The sequence below is a fragment of the Thermobia domestica genome, chromosome 10 (assembly GCF_964235325.1).
Source record: "Thermobia domestica chromosome 10, izTheDome1.hap1.1, whole genome shotgun sequence".
Lineage (NCBI taxonomy): Eukaryota > Metazoa > Arthropoda > Insecta > Zygentoma > Lepismatidae > Thermobia > Thermobia domestica.
This window is the reverse complement of record NC_137463.1, coordinates 65,300,088-65,323,346: the sequence shown is the minus strand read 5'-3', so window position 1 is coordinate 65,323,346 and position 23,259 is coordinate 65,300,088. Positions and strand designations below refer to the sequence as shown.

The following is a 23,259-nucleotide window of genomic DNA, read 5'->3' as shown; positions in this document are numbered from 1 at the left end:
TACGTTTCTGTAAAGATGCCGTGCCTTTACTTTACTACGTTTAGTCAAAAAGTGTATCATGTAAAATAAATAAATAATTTTGAGGGAATGACCTTTCTGATATGTACAATTAGAGAGATATTTTCATTGACAACTTCATTTTTATTCCTTTCCTTTCAGAAACTGACACAAGGATTTTTCGTAAGTGTATTTTATAACACATAAAATTTATTTCAACCGGTTATATGCTAAGTGCTCCAAGACCAAATTACTCTAAGATTGGAATTACTTAATTTTAAATAATAAATAAACATTCATATGATGAACGATCAAGATAGGACTCAATGTGTGTTTGGGTAAGTAAAAAGTGTTCTCATTTTCCCCAGTGTCATTAGATTTTCATTATTTTGAACATTACTTGAAGTTCTGTAATTTTCGAAATGACTCATATGATAACTTTAATATTTCACATTGAAAATTATAAAAAAAAAGCTTAAGATACTATGTTTATTTTAGTATTACAATAACGATTTAGAAAAAAAACAATTAAGTTTTAAAGTTTTACGTAACATCATTATGCCGGCTAAGCTAAAGGAGACGGTGGTGATGAGTAATGATAAAATATTGGAATAAGGGCAATTACAGAAAACGGAAGAACACCGAGAAAACCCACGCATATGGCGTTTTCTTAGCACAAACTTGCTTGGAGTAAGCTGAGGTCAAACCAAGGAACCCATGCACCTGAGATGAAAGTTCAACCACGGAGCCACGGCAGTCCAGCAAATGATTGTACAATCTCACAAACATCTTATTTGTGAAGACTACTGCTCCACTGGTGAACTAAGAAAGACAATAAATGCGTGTATGAATTGCTGTAGGCTTAAATAGTATGACAAAGATAATACATCTTTCGAATAAATAACAGGACAAGCAGCAGCAGACTAAGTATTTGGATAAGCGACACATTTTATTTCGAGGAACGGTAAGGATATGATGTTCAGTGGAGAAACCCGTCAAGTTAAATCACATAACGTGTTTCTGCAGTAAATCTAATGTTTGCCTATGTTGGCAACACAACACTGCTAGCGACATTCGTTACGTTTTCGTTTCAATGCACTTCGTTTGTGGACACTTTTTAACAGTCATCATTGAGGAGTGATGTGTACTGGTTAGAGAGGTGCTGTTATAATATCCGTTGCACAGATTTATTTTCAATTCTTTGGTTGCAATGCGTAGTAATAACTCTGACGATGAACTTGCCTTAAAAAGATAACGTTTCGGCACCAATGAAGACAAAAACAAACGAAATTGTATACGAAAAGCAAATATCAACGGGGAAGAATACAAGAAATACAAAGGTAATATGATATCCATTCCAGATGAAAAGAGTGCCATCGTAAAGGTTGATGAAACAAGACAAAAGATTGTGAATTATTTCTATGATTTAGATACAAAAACACTCAAAATACTTATTTGCAAACATTGAAAGAAGTAAAAGAAGTAAAACGTACTGTGAGAACAAAGGTGATGCTGGTGTCGGTGAAGCGTCAAGCTCTTTTAAAAGAAAGAAATATTTTAAGTATAAGACTTGACGGAGTTTCTATTCCAGTTTCCAAAAACGTGTTTCTGTATAGAAATACATGTAGCTTTTTGGAATCGATTTGCAAGGCTAAATAACTTAGTTCAGAATAAACTTACCCTTCTGGTAAAGTACCTATCAATACAAAAAAATTGACGACGTTGTTAAGCTGGGTGACAACACTACATGTTATGACGATTTGTGAACAGCCTTCAGTGGCCAACCACAAAAGTCGTGTGTAACGTAGACAGGTAATATTAACATGAATATTTCAAGACAAAGAGACATACATAGTATTTAGGTAGTGTAGAAGGGAATACTGTTGTCTTTTGCATGATGCTAATATCATGATTACTGCTGTTGCTGGGTACATTCCTATCCTTATCAGCTTCCAACTTTCTATGTGATACCCAAATACAATGGTTTAATTAATAACTTTGTGTTTTCTCTTTAAAACAGAATACAACAACAAATGATGCTATTTCGCTTGTAAACTTTATATTTTCTTCAAACACAAATAGTGTTATTGCAGAAACCCGTTAAATGAAGTTTCAATATAAATATTTAATAATTGCGGAATATCTATTATGATCTAGTAACAGGCACCATCCAATTCGCGAGCAAATTAACTATTATTCTAGATTTTGTGGAAACCCGAAATTAGTTATTATCAAAGATATTTTTTTTTCATTTTCCTTACAGTTTCAACAGGTCTCTTTAGCGGATTTCTGGAATAAACGATTCATTAATATGGCCAAACAACTGCTTAAAAACCAAGTAAATTAAATATTTTAAAATCACATATGGAACCAACTATTAGTGTGATAGTACGGAAGGAAATGAAAGCGAATGCATCTTTTAAAACCGTTCAACAAATACAATATTTTAAACAGTAAAATTATTTGCATATCTCAGAGAACGTATCAAACTCTAATGCTGCTACATAAGACTCAACCCCATAACGCTCATTCGTATAAATATGTAAGAAATTAATACCTTTGAAATAAGCCATATTCTATATAAGGAAGAAATATTTAGGAGAAAAAGGTTTACAGTCACCCGAGTTACTTCATAGCACGATCATAGTATTTGACACTTCAGTATTTGTGTATTGACACTTCAGCATTTGCCTTTCCGACTCACTGTAGTTGTTACAGCTGTAGACTATCCCAGAATATTCATGATTTGTAGTACAGTACTGTCCTTTGTTTAAAGTCCTTAAAATAAATGGATTTACATTTTTTTTTAAATATATAGTTATGAAATATTTGATAATCTTACGTAACACCGTTAACATTTATTTTTGTGTGAGTGGCTACGCTTTATTTCTAGTAATAACTATAGTGTATTAAATGTCTTCATATAAATATTGAAAAGGATCTGAGGTTTCTCAGTATTTTAGTATAAAATTCAGAAGAGCTTCTTAAGATGTATTTATACATTTTTCCTATGAGTTTTTTTCATAGTGATTTGTTTATGGTTTATGTGTAATTCCATTTCTAAGGCAATACATGTTTCCAATTTTTCGGCATTTTCATAAAATTTTAACAAGACAAGAAATAATATACTCGATATCTTACCCTATTTCATAAAGTTCAAATTTTACCCCTAATGTGAGTTATATGTATCATTTCATCATTTCGGAATTGCAAATACTCAGCGCGGTCCAAAAATGATAATATTAGAGACGAGTTAATGTAAATACTTACGAGAAAGCCTTTAATGTGATTACAAAGATCAGCGCTTTCCATCTTTAGATTAGGATGAATATTTTTATAAAGAGAGAAGAGTATTATAAAATCACGTTACTTGAAAGAGGTATCTCTCTTAAAAGCAAATACAATTAAAACACGTTGTCAGCCTATATTTAATCATCAATTTCAATCACTTTGGTTATTATAACATTTAATAAATACATTAGCCCTGCTATTAAACGTACAAAGTCAAACGTCTCTAACAATTGTCCTTAGAAGTGGGAACGTAGCAGGTGTTATAGCATTATAAACAGCCATACTTCATTCTTGTAGATAATAGAGATTTACAATATCTTACTGCTTATAAGATTTTTTTAAATTTAGTGATTCTGAATATAGCTGCAAATTTGTTAATTTTCCTAACAAAAAGTAAACATAATAACTCTGCATATTCAGCCTACATGTATTAAAGGGTAAAAAATGACCACTCAAGTCTGATAGTTTGAAATCTCCAGTAGACAATATCCTAAAAGTGGCACTCTCCATCATAAATTGAATATTTTTTTATCGGAGTAACATGGGTTATTATCTTTATTTGTTAGCGAGTCAATATGTAATTTAGGCCCGTCACTTTTTAATATGTTCATGTCAAAGCAAATGAAAATCACAGACTTAAACATTACTACCCTTAATTAGATAGTTGATCTTAAAAATATGTAATAAAAGAATACAATCTTGCTAAATTATTTGTTTTCCAAATACTGATAATATATTAATATCAGTTTCAATGTCTCTTATTAAAATTACGATATAAACATTTACTACTTGCCATGCTTGCTGTTTCAGGTTTCGGCTGTCGATACCTAGCTTAGAAATATCCTGTTTTTCCAAAACTATGTAGTTAGTATGCTTACGCAAGAAATTATTTTCGTAGATTGTCTTAGTTAAATACAAGTCAACAGTTAGTTAGTTAAATAGAAAGAATATGAAGTACAATTTTGACGACTTGAAATATTTCTTTTTCAAATACGGCGTGTACTTTTCTTATGAGGCTCCGTACCAATTCCAATGAAGTACGCAAACTTTAGACGCATTCCCAAACTACAGTTGTAGGGAAATAAAATCTTGTTATTTACTATGCATTTATACCATTTTGCAATTTGAAAATAGTTATCTATTTTATCACCATTGTATTTCTTTTGGAATTGTACGGTGTTTCTTTGGTCAGAATGATGACTTTTATCTTTTAAGTATTAAAGTTGAATTCTTAGTGTTGACAACTAATATTAGTTCCGAATTTGTTGTTATATCTAATTCTTACATTCGCAAATCATTTGTTTTCACTTTTTAAAAGTGTAAACTAAACTAGATTTTGATAGGCTGTGACAGGAAATTATCAATTCTTATAGCAGATTTTTTGTCAATTAACAGCTCAAATAATTGACTAATGCTTAAAACAGGGATGCAAATAAACAGCGAAATTTTGCTAGCCAATGAAAAAAGCTACGAGAACACATCCCACAATGGAAATTGTTTACTTATTTTTCAAATAAATAATAGGACATCAAAAACTCGCCGCAGCGATAACCACTTCCTACAGGCGAGTGGGTGAATAGTTATTTGCATCCCTCGGTTTAAAATCTTCACCAAGATTAACGGAAACAAATAAATTAATGCGAATGCAAGAATATATTCTGATTTGAGCTGAAACATTGAGGAAATATTCAAACGTTTCAGTTATTAGTCACCGGAATCCCTCCAGCTTATTACCACCTTGCGAGGGGTCACTTGAATTCACTATCAGAACGTTATTGAAAGTATTAACGGCAAATATAGTTTATAATAATTGTAATAAATATGTACCTTATTAACATTAGTGATGAGAAAATGCAAGACCAAGACCAAGATACATGTGGTCTTGGTCTTGGTCTTAGTCTTGCATTGCAACCGTTGGTCTTGGTCTTGCACACACAGTTTTCGTCTTGCTTCCAAAAGTCTTGCAAATGTTGCTTTTAAGAAACCTTATGCTTTTCATACGTACATTTTACTCTGTATATAAGGGATAACAAATTATACAACGTGCAATAGTAACAGAAAACATTGTACTGCGAATACCATGAATTTGAAAATTACGTTTACACTCTAAAGTCGTCAGTTATTTTCTTTTCAACGACAATTTTTTAATGTTTGTATTGAACAAACTTCCAATTAAGTCTTGAGATTAGTTTTACTTATTCTAATACGTAGTATGCGGGGCAGAGAGATGGACATTATGCAAAAGCGACTTAAAAATAAATGGAGGCTTTTGAAACGTGGGCATGGGCAAAAAAGGAGAGAGTTAACTGGGTTGAACGGAAGACGATTAAGGTGTTAGAAATAGTAGGACTAGAGGAGAAAAGAAGAATTTTAGATGTAATTCAGATTAGGAAGAAGAACTGGTTGGGATATTGGCTGAGGAAAAAATATATTATGAGGGACGTGCTATAAGATATGGTGCAAGGAAAGAGAGGGAGTGAGCGAAGGAGACTGTAGTTAAAGCTGAGAAAACTAGCTGAGGACAACCGTGCATCGAAGTTTGACATTGTTGCAGCAAGTAACATAGCAATAATGGCAGAATAGCTGTGATGATGATGATGACATGTTTAGCAATATTGGCCAAGAAAGAGAGAGAAACAATAAAATAATAATGATTATAATCAAACCTCTGAATATTATAAAGTAATTGGAGATAAAAGTGAAAACGACTCAAATGTCTGTATTTTATGAAAACTCAATTTATATAAATACTTTTTGTCCTATATTACGAACAAAAATAACGGCATTAAACTCCAAGCTATTTGATATAACTGTACAATATCAGTGTTACTTGTGAATATGGATTATTCATTTTTGTATAATCTTACATCGCTCAATCCTCGATGCGCCGTATAACAAAGAAGGCTATAATTATACAACGTATAAAGATACGCCCATGAAATAATATTTCTGGTAACATGCACTAAGTTTCTATCAATGTCATGAAATTCTTATTTCGGATAAATTTTTTTAGCATACATTAGAAATTTCCAACGGGTGCTTGATCCTCAGAACGAAGGTCATACCCATGTAATCGGCACCTATGTACGCAACTACAGATGTTCAATACATTTCTATTTTGTTTTCGAAGAAGAGCAGAATTAATATGTTTTGAAATGAAATGAAATATCTAGTTTAGAGTCCCACCTTTATGTACCGAGGCTAAGGGAGGCGTTGCTGATGAGAAATGTATGAAATAGATTATTAAAGATAGTAGCAGGAAACAGGAAAAAAGAGAAAACCCACGCATACGGTGTTTGTCCAACAAAAAAGCTCACATGACGCAAGATAATACCTTGTAGTTTGAAAGCGAGTAATAACTACAGAAAACTACAGCAAACTGATTCGCAAAACGACATAGTATAGCTATATGGTACAAAGAAAGATTGACTCACACGGATAGCATTAAATTCTGGGAAGACATTCGCTTCAACAGCATTTTCACTGAAGTCAAGAAATTCAAGACAATGATGTAAGGATTTTCCCCTTCCTTTCTGCACCCTATAAAAAATCAAGTAATGCCGGTTTGCCGGTACTTGTACAAGACTGTTGTGCAAGAATCTTGGTCTTGATCTTGCATGCAAGATTATTACACAAAGTGTTAGACCAAGACTCTTGGGCTCAATAGTAGTTAATATGTTGGTAATCCAAGAAAGTTGCTAGTTAATTACAAATCACGGTATACTAAAGTATTTATTTTATTTTAGTACACAAGAAATAGTTCAATAGTATTTTTAACAACCAACAAAATGCAGTATTGAATTAGAATTTTCCAATAAATTGTTGTACATTCACGAACATAACCTTCTTTTTACCAACTTAAATGTTTCACGCTATTTTTCGAGTGCAGTGCAAATGCACTCGACACACAAATCCCTGGTTTTAATAAAAAAGTGTCATTAGTATAATATATAAATTTTGAAATGGGACTTTATTGGATAGGTAATGTTACCGGATATAAAATAACTTAATATATTTGTTAATTTTCTCATAAATACAGTGTAGTTTGAATTTTGTGTAAAATGCAGCCTATTAACATTTCTCTGGAAACAAACAAGATTCCAATATTCTTACATAATTACTTGCTTATTATATATATTCAAATACATAAACATGTAATATTATTCTTATCATTGGAGACACTACCAGTCTGTTCAAACAACTTCTTCGCTGAGTAGTCTTTGCGAATAAAACTGTCATAAATGTCACATTTTGTTTGAACCTTTCTGTCTTTGGAGCTGATACAATTTACAAATCTTCCTTGGTTCAATTCAAGAGAATATTGGTTTCATGGTTTCCTTCTTGCTTCTTATTTTTCTCTCTTGCTTCAACAATGCATCCGAATATACTACAATGTCATCATAACAAAAATTCGACAGAAGTAACGTTGGTGTAATACCGTAGATTCATTTACCTTCTGCACACAGAGTAAAAGACAGAGAAAGATACAAACGTGATATCATATCTTATCACTACACTTTGATATTTGTGCATGATAATTGCACAATAGGACCAATTAACAAAACGAATCAATCTAAAGTCAGCTACCATCAAGTAATCTTTGAGAAAACATGTGCATATTTAAAAGTAACATGATTTACGAAGCGGTATGTACTTGCACCCCACTCTAATAATTTGTAAATATTTAGAAGTCAATTTATTTAGTAGGATTGTTTTCCCCGTAAAGTATTTCACGGAAATAAATCACTAAAATCACGTAATATCATCCTTGCAGAAATCCTTTTACAAGAGTAACAACAAAATAATTAATACTGGTTTGTGTTGGCAGACCCCTTGGTCAAAATACGATTAACATATTAAGAATTTAAATAATAATATTGTGGCAATATCCAGTGAATGGTAGTATTTACATGTGCAGTTGCGGATCAGATTTCTTACCAAATCCATCTTAACACTTGGCTGTAGTAGCATTAAGACTGAATCAAATCAAAACTACTGAGTACAATATTACAATTTAGCTCATCTTTTCTTAGGCCATCTATTATTGCATTAATTGATGGCAAGATTAATCTATTTAAAGAAGTTTTCATTCATCAGTAAGTTAGTTTTCCATAGTAATTGCTCCAAAAGGTTACAATAAACTTAAGATTGAAATAAATCATCTTCTGAAATCGCCAAAAATATTTGTCAAGAAGTATTGATTTTAATTTAGTGTGTTATATTGTTCTTAACAAATCATCCTACAAATATTGTGCAATACTATAATGTAAGAAAATAAGGATTATCACTTATATGATGATTCTTTGTTTATTACAAATAATAACCAAATAAATATGAATAGAAAATAAAATAAACTGCTTTAATTTCAGCCAAAGGTAGATGTATAAGTTTTCCATTCACAAATGTAATATTATAATTATCTTAAAGATTTACTAAAACATTTCAATTTTACCTTAGTGATAAACATAACTATTAAAACAACTGCTCTTTCCAAATATTCTCAATAATTTCTTTCTATTCTTTCTATATTTCTTTCTTTTAAATATTTCTTTCTTGGGAAATGGACAATGATGGTTAGTACGTTTTATATTCCCTTTATCATATTTTCGTTTTTCACTCGTTCATAATTTTACGGGAAATATTTAGTTGCACATAACCTGATAGATATTTTAAGCAGGAATATTAATATTTGGACGTGAAATTAGTGAAATATAAATTTCAAATTTTGAACGTTATACATTAGCTAATGAGATCAATTCTGTCATTATACAATAAAAGAACATGCAATATAAATGGGAAAGTACAAATTCAACAATTCATCAACATTTATCATTTTCATTACAAAAAAAAAAAATATTTCTATCAATTTTTGAAATGGCTAAATATACTCTAAATTTGTATTTGAAAAGAAGGCCACTAAGCTCTAGAAAGATTATGCATAATGACAATTTAAGTTACATATAAAGAGTGAAGTATGAACTTTATAAAAGATTCAATTTACATAATTTAGTTAATAATTTATAACGAATCCCCCATTCCCAGTAAAGATTTGTTTTCTATAGTGTATAAATGCATATAATTTAATAACGATTATATTTCTGTTGACTATTTAGTCTGAAATTATTGATAAAGGTGCATATATGACAAACCATTATTACATGACTTGCGACGTTGCCGGAATAACACAAAGGAAATTTAGTATAATAGCTGAGTAAAATGACGTAGAAAATAAGTGATTACAATATAATATATAGGCCTATCCGAAAAACAATTCATAAACTCAAGTTTTCTATAATATATAATATAAGAAAGTATGTTATGTTATGTAACGTAATGTAAGAAAGTATTTTTAAAATAAATCTTCATTTTAGTTAATAGTTACTTGATAATTATTGAGATGTTCATGATGGTAAAGAAAACAAACTTGAAACTTAAAACTTATTATAAATTCCTCATGTTTCAGGGTTCTGGTCAACGAAATCGACAGTATGGTGTAAGTTTTCTTTTGAGTCTAAAAATAATTAAAAATATTAATACTACACTAAGGTATAAATGGACTTATATATAGTGGTTGATTTTGTATCGTACCTACGTGAAATTTCAAAATTTATGTCATTACCTCTTTGCGCTACAGACTTAATAAAATCTTGGTTTTCCTTTTCTATATTTATGACAAAAGTGGTTGTACATTTTATAAGTAACAGTTATTGGGGTAAAATATATATTCAAGAAGATAGTAGTATAGGGTCTATATAGTTCCCCGGGAAGTCCTCAGTTTAATATTACATATGACATACTTGTGTGAAGCTATGCATTACGATACTTAAATACTCATGTTATATATTCCTGTCAGCATTACAGCAAGCATTAATATAATCTTAAATTTTGAAAAATAAAAATTGTGATCCACGAATACTAAAAAATACTTCCAAACTACTGAAGAACTATATTATAATAAATATACTGTATCTTACTTATTTATACAGTTTTCTTATAAGTTCAATGCTTTGTTCAGCACAAAGGATTAAAACTATGTCATTGCAAACAGTAATAACAACAATCTTCCAGGAAGCTACAGCATCACTGAAATCTTAGAAACTGTCACTACAGCACTTCATACTAATAGGGTTTAACTGTATAGTTTTGCTGTGTTATAACACTTTGTTTTCATTTTGTTGTACATTTCAAACTTTGGACATGTTAATGTCTAATTAAAAAAGTTTCCTGATAGAACTCCTTTAGTATTTTAGCATAAAGAGTTCTTCCTCCAGTGCAGAATATAACCACCAAATATTTCCTAATTTTATTTCTTTAATAGTTTAGGATAAACATTTTCTACTCCATATGAGAATATAGTATGAATCTCACGTAATGACGCTATCAGTCTACAATAGATAACCATAATGATTCTAAATGGAATTTCTATTATACTAAACACTTAAGAAAACTCCCTACTTTATTAATAACACGTTAATGAAGGTGATTATCTGCTGGTTTATGCGATATGTCTACTTAGATCCTGTAGTACTTCATTTGTTCTTTATTTTAGGTTGACTTGAGATTAAACATTCACAATGATTTTAAAACCAGGATTCACGAAAGTTAACAAAGATGGTGTAGTGAACGACTGAAGCAACTTTAAGCGTGTTTACACCAAATAATTAAGTGTAATTGTAAATAACAGTTCCTTTTGTTTTAAACCAATTATATTCAAATTCATTTTCAATTTTCTGACAATCAGTTAGGTAAAGGTAAATTTATAGCTGTGGATTTCCTTGTCCTTATTAGTTCATCACAAATTGAAAATATCATTGTTTCTTAATGTTAATCTTTCTTGAGCCAAGACTCATCTGTTCAGTGAACAGTATAGTGTATGCCATAAGGAATTCAATTTGAAAAGCTCAATTTTAATCTGAAAACACTTGTGTTCGTATGAAGTATGCTAATTGATTTATAAAATGCCTAATGAAAAAATCACTATACCTACTTGTAATAAGAGTTAACATATATTTTAACAATCTTATTAAGTTAAAAAACAATCTGACTTAATATTTATAAGTGACATATATTAGCAAAATTAGAACCGTCCATATAATAATATTAGCAACAAAAAAAAAGACACAAATGAATTTATGGTCAAGAAAAATGTAGTTCTATAGAGAAGCAATAAATTACATCGAAAGATCTTTGACTCATTATTCCCAATTGGCGTTAGAGAACAAGAAAAATATTACTAAAATGGTGTAGTATCAACAAATGTAAATGAAATCCTTGAGCCTTATGTCCCATGGTTTTGCCGGTTAAGCTAAAGGAGACGGTCGACAAAGGTAGTGATGTATACTCTTCAAAATACCTATAATCTATTAAAGCACCTATAATCAAAGCACAGTAATGCATTACTTATAACAAATTGGTAATGCATGTTTGTGGTATGGAGTTTCGTTACAACACCAGCAATGTTGACAGCCGCTCTCTTGTCATTGGTACAGTTTGATATGCTGCAAGTAATATGCATATATCATATATTATACGTGTTCAATAGGATTTAAGTTTTCTGAACAAGCAGCCCATTCAATCCAACGAATATCAATTCTCCCAAAAGATCCAGCGTCTTCATTGTTTGATAAAGTAGTTTATTATCACTGCTGAGGAAGAATTTAGTAGAAACATGATACCCGAAAAAATCATAAGGAATGAAAAAAACTGAGTCATAATTACGTGGAGAGGCAAGTCTACTATTCTATAAATTGGGAACTTAATATACAATGCAATATTATGCTTCTTTACGGAAGAACACAAAACGTACTATATATTGCTATATATATTGCTATATACATGTATATGGGAGTAGGTATCAGGAACATAAATAATTTTCATTTTGGAGGTCTGGTTTAAGGTTGGTATTCAAATCAGAAATCAGTTTCCATTAAAATACTTTTAATTTTCCTCATTTTAGCGTCTTCGTATATAAATGATGGGCATTGTGAATATATGTGACTGAGGTGTGAAATGTGACGAAACGAGTTGTTTTTATTTTTTCGAGCCTTCAAAACAGAACTTCATATTTAAGGAAATGTTTCGAATATATTTAAAAAAAGCTTCCCGCAACTTCAGATAAGTGATCTAGCGTATTGACCACTTAACCGCGATTATTACTTGTTAATTAATTCGTCTTTAATGTGTTTACGTGTTAAATATACACGACGTATTTGATTCAAAGTGATAGAATTTTGTATTTATTTAAATCTGCAATCTTGATAACTTAGTAAATACAATGATATAATGCCCTGCGAGTCCTCAATTTCATATTCATGTGATTTGTCAATCTATTTGACTGCAAACAAGCTACTGTTTTGAGCGATAAGAAGGGGCTCTTTATTTAGGCGACCGAGAGTAAGTAACGCTTTAGGTGAATGGTTAGCGTGGCGATATCCTAATTTACCTGTAGGGGTGTAGTTCGCGCCCTCTCCCTTTAGACTTTTTCCTATGTTTCATTTAAAAGGCTGAGCTGCAGTTGGATGTTGCTAAACCAAAATAATCTTCAGTGGAGAGATTCAGTGATTATGTAATCCTGAAGATAAAGGAAGAAAAATGAATGGGGAAAACGAGTTACAGAGTTAATTTTCTTAGTGGTTCTGTATTTGATATTATCCGTTATTTTCGTGCATTTTTAAATTGTTGCTAATTGACACTATACTCCCCCGTTTCTACCTGAGTTATAATGTGTTCATTTTTAGAAGTACTATACAAATCAGGAACCATCAGTTATGTTTGCAACCTAAGGAAAAATACGCTTAGTACGGATAAGTTCTCTAACTCTTTTGAGTGTTATCGGAATGTGCATTTTTAATATTAACAAATAAATTACTACATACCAATATTTATCATTCTCAAAAGTCATTTAACAAATAATGAAATCGCATAACTTCATTTTTGGAAGTATTACGTAACAATCAGTGGCGCCGCAACTTGGGAGTTCAGGTACTGTAGACCTCCAAAATTTTCTTTGGAGTGTTTTCTCTTCCCTCGAATGATCGATCCATACTTTAATAGATTTGCAGGTAGGACTACTCTTTATAGTTTCAAAGTTCTGCGCAAGGCTTTGTGTTTACTTAAAAGAATACATATACCGCATAATTTCCGGTATACTATTTGATACGCATATATTTATAGTCATTTGAAGTAAATTAGCTTGTTTATAATCCCTCATTTTAGTTAATTTAAGATTATTTAAGTCCCCTGACTGTTATCCCCTCATTGGCGTTTCTGGTGTCCGTGTATTTTTTAGGTATTGTGCTGTTTACTTTGAGTACAAGTATCCAAAGATTCCCTGCTGTCATTTCGTCTGCCAGCGTTTCTAATTACTCTCGCACAAAAGCACGATTTATTTGTTCTTTTAACAGGTGGGGCATATTTCATACTGCTGTTCTAGCTACTATATCAGACGTAATTAATCTTTTTAGCCGGCGTTAGTTTGGTTGCATAACTCACGGATTTTGTACTTGAGAAATCTCTTTGGCGCGCTGTATATAGCTCGAATATATAGTCGGTCATACGTTGAGAAATATCCTTATTTCATAGAAGGTGTCCTTAAGACATGTAATTCGGTTGAGAACTCGAATAAAGTTTTCTGCTATTTATGTGCATGCTTATAATCGATGTTCTATCGTAAATTGTGAATAGGAAAGCTCTCCTAGGAATGAGATACATAAATACTTCTAATCTACAGAATATGTAGCTAGGCAATAAATTCATTCACCGGAATAATGTTATAAGCATTTAAGGAAACAAGTAAGAAAATGTTACACTTTCTTGTTTAGTACAAATTATAAGTATTTATATTTACATTACTCTAAATTAACTTTAAACTCTGATATTATAACATAAACGAATATAAGTATTTATAGTAACACATTTTTCTCCTTAGGGTGCTGGACACCGTTTTCTCGAGGTAATTATAATATTTTTACTTGACATATTTATGTTTGACTTCATATTTTAAAAGAAAGATATTTAAATGTAACCTTTAAAACAGTCTCCCAAAAGTATACGTTATAACTCATTAATGTATAGCGATCAATAAATTATGTACTTAAATATGGCTGATTATTTCAAAGCAGAATCATTTGGATATATCGAAAACTTGTTTAACTGATGTATAGACCCAAAGTAACTTCGTTTGCTGACATTCAGGAACTCTGTGTACAAGTTGGTTGTAAAGATGAAGAAGAAAAAGTGCATTCCTGTAGCTCTGTTGAACGCGCACGGGATAAGTAAATTTCCTTTTTTAAAATTATCTCCACTTATTTCCTGATATGAGTCAAGTGTCCTTAGAATTTAATGAGTATCATAATTGTAATGCTATAAACAACGCAATACGAAATGTTGTCTGTCCAATAAATTGGACGCCATGCACGACACGCTCTTTTGCTATAGATTCATATTCACTTGCACCGCTTGTAGCCATACAAGAGATAGCATTGTTTCCTTTTTCCAGTACTTATGTTTTCTTCCAAGGAAGCAAGACTAGCATTAACTTCTGTCATTCTTTTAACATAAAGAAAACTGATAAACAACATACTTTTCTGACATAAGTTGATTAAGTTGCCATAAGTTGGTTATTCAAATTATGTTTCAATGTTATATTTACTAATGGCCAAACCAGACAATCACATGTTCCTGAAAGAAAGGTATTACTCGAGCTATGTGTTGTCGTGTGAATGGCAAATTTTGCACTTAGTATTACATAAAAGCATATAAATTAGGACTACGTTGGAGTGTGACACACCTTATGTAACACTCATTTCAATGCCCAAGTTATTGTTTTCTTACTGCATTCAGTATTTACTCTCGAAAATCACTGAATAGCCATTTTCAGTTTGGTCTTGCAAGATATGTTGTATTGATATTGCTATTGTCTGGCGTAGTTCGAATGGACGCCCGCTTCAAGGTATTTTTTGATAAATATTTTACTAATATAGCCTAATGAAACACTTGTCGGAAGTAAGAAACATTTATGAGGAAATAATCCTGAATAGCTGGAGAGTAAAAATTCAATGAGAAAAAAGAAAGAGAAAATTTTGATTATTGTTGTTGTGATGACATACTTCTTGTGAATTGAATTCACAACAGTGTCGTAACAGTAGCAACAAATTGCCAGTCTATGACAGTCGGCAAGATTGTAGGGGATAGGAGCAAATGGACAAAGTCATGGTAAGGCAAGCAATGGTAATATCTCAGTACAAGAAAAATATGGTAGGTGTTGATCAAAAAGACAAAAACATTTCAACAAACATGCAAGTATAAGACAATGGAAATGTCGGTGGCCAATATTTGCATACTTTGTGGACGTAGTGGTTTCAAATGCAGGGATTCTGGCGGCTAAAGTCAACTCAACCTACGGACTGAATCCCCTTTGGCATTTAGAAGGTACATAGCATTATTCCTCTCACAAAAATTTAGTACAACTTCACATTAGGGAAAGCAGTTTTCAGTCCCCATTGTCGATGTTCGATACAATGGGCTGAATCATTGTCCGCAATTAATAGAAAAGAGTGTGCAAATAAAAATTACACAGGAAAAGCAAATTGTATGTGCTCAAAGTGTAAAATCGGACTGAATCCAAAGTGCTTTCTGTACTATCACGTTAAGAAATAACCGATTACCCAAATACTGAATCCAAGTCTAGAACTGAAAACTTTACCTATGTTTTGTTTGAATAACAATATTAGTTATATAGTTTGTATCATTGTAAACCAAGAATATTTACTGTGCTGTAAAGAGTAAAATATACAAAAGTATTGAATTTGTGAAAACTATTTTCTAAAATATTTTATATAATAATTATGAAAGGTCTGTGGCATTCATACTGAAGCAACATTGAACTTTTCATTATACTAGGTTATATTGCTTTGCATATCTAAGTAAAATTTCTTACAGAAAAGAGTAAACCTTTACATACAAGTGTCCAAGGTGCATTGTGTCCAATTTATTGGACACCTTCTTCCCTCGCACAGAGAGATCGTACAATGATTATGATTTCTGATTAGCATAGTTTGGACGTGTAAGTGCTAAGTTCTATAAAGAAAAGACATTAGAACTTATTTATAAGCTTTATGCACTAATGGGTTAAGAAATGAATTATCGAAGTTATTGTTTTCAAATTCTAGAGTAAGGAATATGTAAACTGACTAGCACTTAGTTGATCCTTCCAATACATAATAAAGTATATATCAGAAATATGGATTCCAACTACGATTATACATTCGTTTTTATTAATGTTCTTTATTTACTTTTTCTATGTTTTCGTTTCAGAGAGTTTTTAATCCTATAGCGAACTTTTTCGTAAGTTTCACTTACATTTCATTAATTTACTATTTTTAAATATATATAATAGTAGTATATATAAATATATAATATATAAATGTATACTATCATGATTCACCGGTAGTTAGAATGGCGAAATTAAGTGGAAATGTATCCTCAATGTATTTGTAACCGAATATCTATGAACCTGCACTCACTGACAAAGAAACACAGCAAAACAGCAATTGTCCATTTCAAGTACTATTCGGTGAATGCTTAGCTTTATAGAGAATGTGTAAACGACTAGTTATTGAAAGATTTGGGATATCGTGAATGAATCTGGAGTATACTAATGGGTCGTATGGAACTCAACTCTGCTCGTTCCTGTACTTTTAAAAGCGTTAATGTGGCTCAGCCTGGTGCAGGAAGGTATCAGACAATGTCTAGTCGCGTGCAATCGTTAGACAGAGTGACGTTCCAATGTCACTGTGGTCGGATGTTGGATCTAATGGATACATGAAGACCCCAACATATGATCTAAAGCTTTCGGTCAACCACGCAATCCAAAAATGAGAGATCGTCATTGTACACTCATGTCCAAAATTATTGTCGCATGTCTATAAATATATTGTTGTCTGAATATAATTCGATAACGAATTCGCTCGGTATTTTATATATATATATATATATATATATATATATATATATATATATATATATATATATATAATATTATAATGTTATTATGTATATAATCGCAAAGACATGCATGGGGCATATTTCATGATGTCAAAAGAGCAGTAAATAATAACAGTAAAACGAAAATAAAATTTTCTTGTTCATTTAGCAACATTTTGCTCTACTGATTCTAATTTTCGTATTTATAATTCTTTTCCTATGAAATTTACCACAAATATACATTTGCCGCCTATACACATAGTATAAGTATTAAACGTACCCTGCAAAATAATTATCAAAATATATGCTTACAAGAAAACACTTATAGATATGCGACAATAATTTTGGACATGATTGTACATAGACCAATACATAATAGTACAACATCTTAACCTGCCATCAAGTCAGAAGTGGGAGACAGTGTACAATGACCTATCTCACCCCACGTCACGTCTGAACAGCTGATATTAGCTTAATTGTTTGAGCACCGTCTCCTGCGTACAATGTCATTAACACAAGTACAGTTACAAAAGCGTGAAATTGTGTAGCGCTCGAGCAGCATGAAATCTCCATGAATGACAACGAATGGGCTTAAGTGATAAGTTTTTTATGCATTACAAGAGATTGCCACCAATGATCTATTTCGTAGGGTCAGAAGGAGCAGCTCACATTAACAGTATCATCACTCCCGAATTACAACTGGTACTGTGGTATATGGAACAATATCGTATGACTTTCGGGCACTTCGCGTATGCATTCACAGAACAATCTTCCAGAGTGATCTTGCACTACGGATAACAAATGCGGACGTAGAATCTTACCAAGGAATCATAAAATACCTTGAATCGTGAACAAATGAACACTGGCGCAAAATGTATGGATGTTTATGAACTGTATATAACATGTTGGATAAAAAGGCCACATTCAAGTCACCGCTTTCAAACCATATGAAGCTTGCATCCGAAGCTTGTATCCAAACCCGGTAGAATGTTGTAACGTACTGATATATAACATGTATTGCGATAGCTTAAACAAACCAATTTTCCGTTAACCTGTAATTTTAATAAATATAATAGATTTGTACAGCCTTACAACTCGCTAGTTTCAACTTCTTCGTTTCAGTCCTTGTGGGTCTTTTTTTCTTTTGTCGTACTTTTGTGAACTATATTCTTTATTCTTTAATTGTAATTTAGTTTAAATATATTCTATTAATCTATCAATGATTTTTCTGAAGTTCCAATTCAACGAAGTTTAATGTAGTGTTCAAGATACTCCTAACTGATATTTTCCCATGAGAACCCAGGATTTCAATATTTTTTATAGATTAACATATTGAATTGCTCAGACGTAGAGTTATACTGACCTGCGTTTATGAATTATTGAAAACAGATCATATAATAAACAAATTTGAAACAAGTACCCCATTCTGTAACAGCTTTCTTTAAGTAAATCTTCATATATATGTTTAACTGAAATATCTAGCGGCTTATGGTTTTCAAACTCTTCGTTTAATTCGAAGGTGTTAACAACAACATATGTACTGCTCACAATTTGGGCTTTAAACAAAATATTTAATAATAATGCAAAGTACATGTATAATACTGAATAAATAGAGTCCAATAGAACATGCTTTTCTTGGAAATTGTTTGAATCCATTGCAATGTATACTAGCCTATCTTATCAGGAAAAGAGAATACATAGATACATATTAGTTATTAAATCAACGTTAATTTTCATAACTTTATGTTGGAAAGTATTATTAACTTAAACACTGAAGTTAGTTAACTAGGACTTGGTAATGCAGCAATGAATTATTTATATTGCTTAAAATTTGGTCCACAGATTTTTTTCATTAAAAGTAAAAGTACTGAATAAATAATTTCCTTATTGGGAGACAAATATAAATTTTTAACTTACATTCAATTTTTCGTTTTTCAGGGTTTTGGGAAACCAAGTGGGCTGTATACTGTGAGTACTGTACTAAAACGAAATATTTTTTTTTTAGAAAATAGTTATACCATGCTAGGATACAATAATACCAAAATAGTGGATGATTACATAAAATCCGTCTATATTTGTATTCATATTTCATACAAATTCCAACTTATACAAGCTCAGAACTTATTTGTTCTACAATTCAAGCTTCATAAAGTATTGGCTCAAATAAGTAATATGATGAAAACATTTACTTTCAAAATAACATAAAGTTTTATTTATATCTAACTGTATATATAAATTAAAGATATATTTGCAAAAGTCTTTATTCTACTATCGGTATTGAGTAATTCATATGTTGCCAAAATGTATAACTTGCATAAATGTTTCATATTCATGCACGTGATGATCTTAAATCAACCACTGAACTGATCCTATAATTTTGTTCTGTTTATTTAATCATAACAAATAGTTTAAATATAATGAATAATGAAGTCACAAAATTACATAATCACACAACATTTTTTTTACAAAAGGCTTACTAATGCCATGAACAATTAAAAAGTTATACGCTGTAATTATTATTGCAGGTTTAGAATCTATCAAAGGTATGATGAAAAATAAAATGGTTAAATGATTTTTGATAGCATATTATAGTATATATTTTCCGTTAGTAACATCTTACTCCGCAACGTATCATTAACCAGTTCTCAATATTATCATTGCATTGTCGTGGTATGGACTCAGATATGTACACCAGCACTGATGACAGCTACTGCTTGAAAATTGTTGATTTCGAAATGCTGCAAGTAATATTCATGGATGATTACGAACGTTTTGGACAAGATTCATGTCGTTAGAACAAGCAGCCCATTCAACATGTTGAATATCAATTCACTCCAAGTGCAGTAGCATTTGCATTCTTTGATACAGTCGCATATTATAATTGTCATCCCTAAAATACCTCATGGAAAATACGTACAGTGTCACTATTACGTTGACAGGTCAGTATCAGGCTTTAAAACTGAGAACTCAATTTGCAACTTAATATTATGTCTCCCCCACACAAAAATGATTACCGAGATGACTATGCTCGACAATTTTGGTTGGGTTTTACCGCAAATAAATGAACGTTGAAAATCATTACACAGAGTGCATATGTACCAATTGGAGAAGAGAACGCGAAGTTATTTTTTCCTGATAGTTTTGGCATCAGAGCTAATGGTTCCTTAGATTTGTATGATGTGAGGATTTTACCTTAATACAATTTAATGGATGTCGGGAAAACGATGAGAATAATACATGCTTTCTAACAAAGTGCGGCATGAGATTGGATGATTTAAAGTCCTTCCAGATTTGCTTATATCTGCACCGACTGATTTATGTCAGTCCTTCTTGCCTGTTTCATACCACGGTGTGTAACGACCCTCTCCTTTTCACCCCATCAAACGAATCCAAATCGAGAGCAACAAAAAAAAAATAAAAATAAAAATAAATTAATAATCGATTTAAACTCGCGCAGCCAGATCCGAAAGAAGGGTCTTGATGGAACAGATACCTCAACTCAAGTCGCTACGGTTGCTTATCCGAATTTATATTCCTTGTGAATACGCTTAACAAATACACAAATATAACTCAGGGAATAATTAAATAATAAATAATAATAAAAAATACTATTTTCAAATTTTAAATAAATAACTTTATTATAACAAAAAGGTGGTTGTGCATATACACTAATACGTTAGAGTAGTCTATGTACACATGACAACAACAACAAACGAAAGATTATATAAAAAAATAATATTAATAACCCGCAAAATAATTAATATTAACCTGAACATTATAAGCATTCACAATATATAATCAATCGAAAATTTCATTCATTAAATTTTTCCTTAGATACCATGAAAAATTCTCGATGTTAATTCAACACCTATACATCCAATACTTTTGCCACCAACTGTACCTAAATGTCGTTGATGATAGCGAAACTCTCAAATTTAATCAATATGTAGATCATTTCATTCAATCTTCAATATATATAATAAGCAATACTTATTCCTTCAATTGAACCTAGTCCAATTATTTTTTACGGCCACTGTACAAATTTCAAGAAATGTACTAAATTCCAAAAGATGAAAATTAATATTTCTATTATTACCAATCGTTTGAACATACATAAATGTCCCCGCAATTAACCTTCAATTTAATTATTTTTCGAATAGTTTTACTCCTTAACGTGCGAGCAAGAATTTTACTGGAAACCATTCAGCGAAATAAGAATTTATGTACGAATCAACGAGTCTTACTAAATCTATAATATAGAAACATATCCATAAGGAATAACCATAAAACTTCGTTCTTTTCTTTCAAATTACTAGAAATTATTCTCCCGAATTTTCATTCCACCAAATTCAAATATGTTATGGGGGATTTGTCTGATACATGGGACATTTCCCTACTATGGCAAGTTGTATCGAACAAAAATAATAACCTAAGCAAAGCGGAAAGTCTATAAACGACCAAACAGGAAACATTCAGAACATGACACATCTACTACTAAAAATAATGAAGTTACACTCACTCAAAGTATTCTTCTCTCTGTTACCTTATCTCTCAATCCTTTAAATATTCTACAGCATGACCATAGAAACGTCACAAGAAGCAAACGAACATATTGGTCAAAGCCGGTACTGAGTGCATAGAATCTTTTAGAAGGTTCTCGCCAAAATTCAAACAAGAATACTTTTTGGCATACAAACGAGTTCTTGATACAGCAGTTTAGCTCTAAAAGGGCTGGCTACATTAAAACTAAAGCAAGAAACTCTTTCGTTTCTCAGTTTGTCCTTTTCTTCCACAAATTTAAAGTCCCACAAAGAAGCAGAATTTTATCCTTAAAGAAATAAAACTCCATAAACTAACCAGATATATCTCTGAAGAGACCGTAATCAAACGATTACTCTGGTTATTTGGATAAATGCCATAAATAAGCGGGGAAAAAGTTCACCACCTTTGGTCAACCGCACAACTCCTGCTTCGGCTCTTATTCTCCTGGAATCTTTCAGCTTTAAATCGAAAAGAAGCTTAACAGAAGTCACTGAGAAACTTGGATAAATTTCAAAACACAAATCACTATATTCAACACTTTTCTTTCCTCGCCAGTGATTCACAATTAAAAGTAGTGATCATCTGAAATAGTGATACAGTGATCATCTGAAATAGTGATACGTCTTTGATCACTACTTTTCATTTTACATTATCATATGCTGTTCTGAATGGTCTACATGTGCGTAAAAAGATGAGGGGCAGTCCAAACTTATTGTCCATAATCACCACAGTTTGCCATTTCTCCAATTTCTTAATTATTCTTCTCCATGTGATGTCACCCCCTGTGTTCGGGCAATTTTTGTTGTAACGAGCACCACAGTAATAACTTTAACAGCTGTTCAACTGATTAATAGTATTACCTGAATTGAACTACTTCGTAGCTGCAAAACATATAGTTTCGGTGCTATCGTCTGCCTAACGACACACCATATAACATATTACTAAGTATGAAAGTGTTAAAAACTTCAAGAATCATGGAGAGGGTTTCCATTTTCCTATGGAATACACAATATTATTTGATAATGTATATATATCCATTCATTAAGTTGTTTGCACTAGTCATTAAGTTTTTTTTAAAAAAAACAATCATTAATTACTTTAGAAAACTTCCCATGGATGGTAAACTAATGCATACATGTGTTTACCTATGAAGTAATACGTTTTATTTAAAAAATATTATTGTTAATATTGAAACATATGTTTATGACGTATGAGTAAATTTTCTATAGTGATTTTCCAGGAAATTGTCCGAAAGTATCTAATGCGATAATCATCTACTTGATTTTTACACCAATGAGTTGTAATTTAGTGTCAGTCAATACGGACATATTTGCCATAAAATAACATAATATTACCTGAGTTATATTTTTATGTCGTATGAAAGATATTTACTCTCAGGACTAAGCTACGAGTTATAACACTGCATCAGGATATTAATGATATTTT

General features: G+C 31.4%; 1 protein-coding gene across 1 annotated transcript in view; it reads left to right on the top strand.

Moving 5' to 3' along the window:
• Positions 1-23,259, top strand: part of LOC145661491 (uncharacterized) — a 159,234-nt gene that overhangs the window by 52,096 nt on the left and 83,879 nt on the right. The window contains exons 17-21 of the mRNA XM_081726808.1: positions 160-180; positions 9,752-9,781; positions 14,216-14,239; positions 16,603-16,632; positions 19,210-19,239. Of these exons, the coding sequence (XP_081582934.1) occupies positions 160-180; positions 9,752-9,781; positions 14,216-14,239; positions 16,603-16,632; positions 19,210-19,239 (135 nt within the window). The remainder of the gene's footprint in view (positions 1-159; positions 181-9,751; positions 9,782-14,215; positions 14,240-16,602; positions 16,633-19,209; positions 19,240-23,259) is intronic.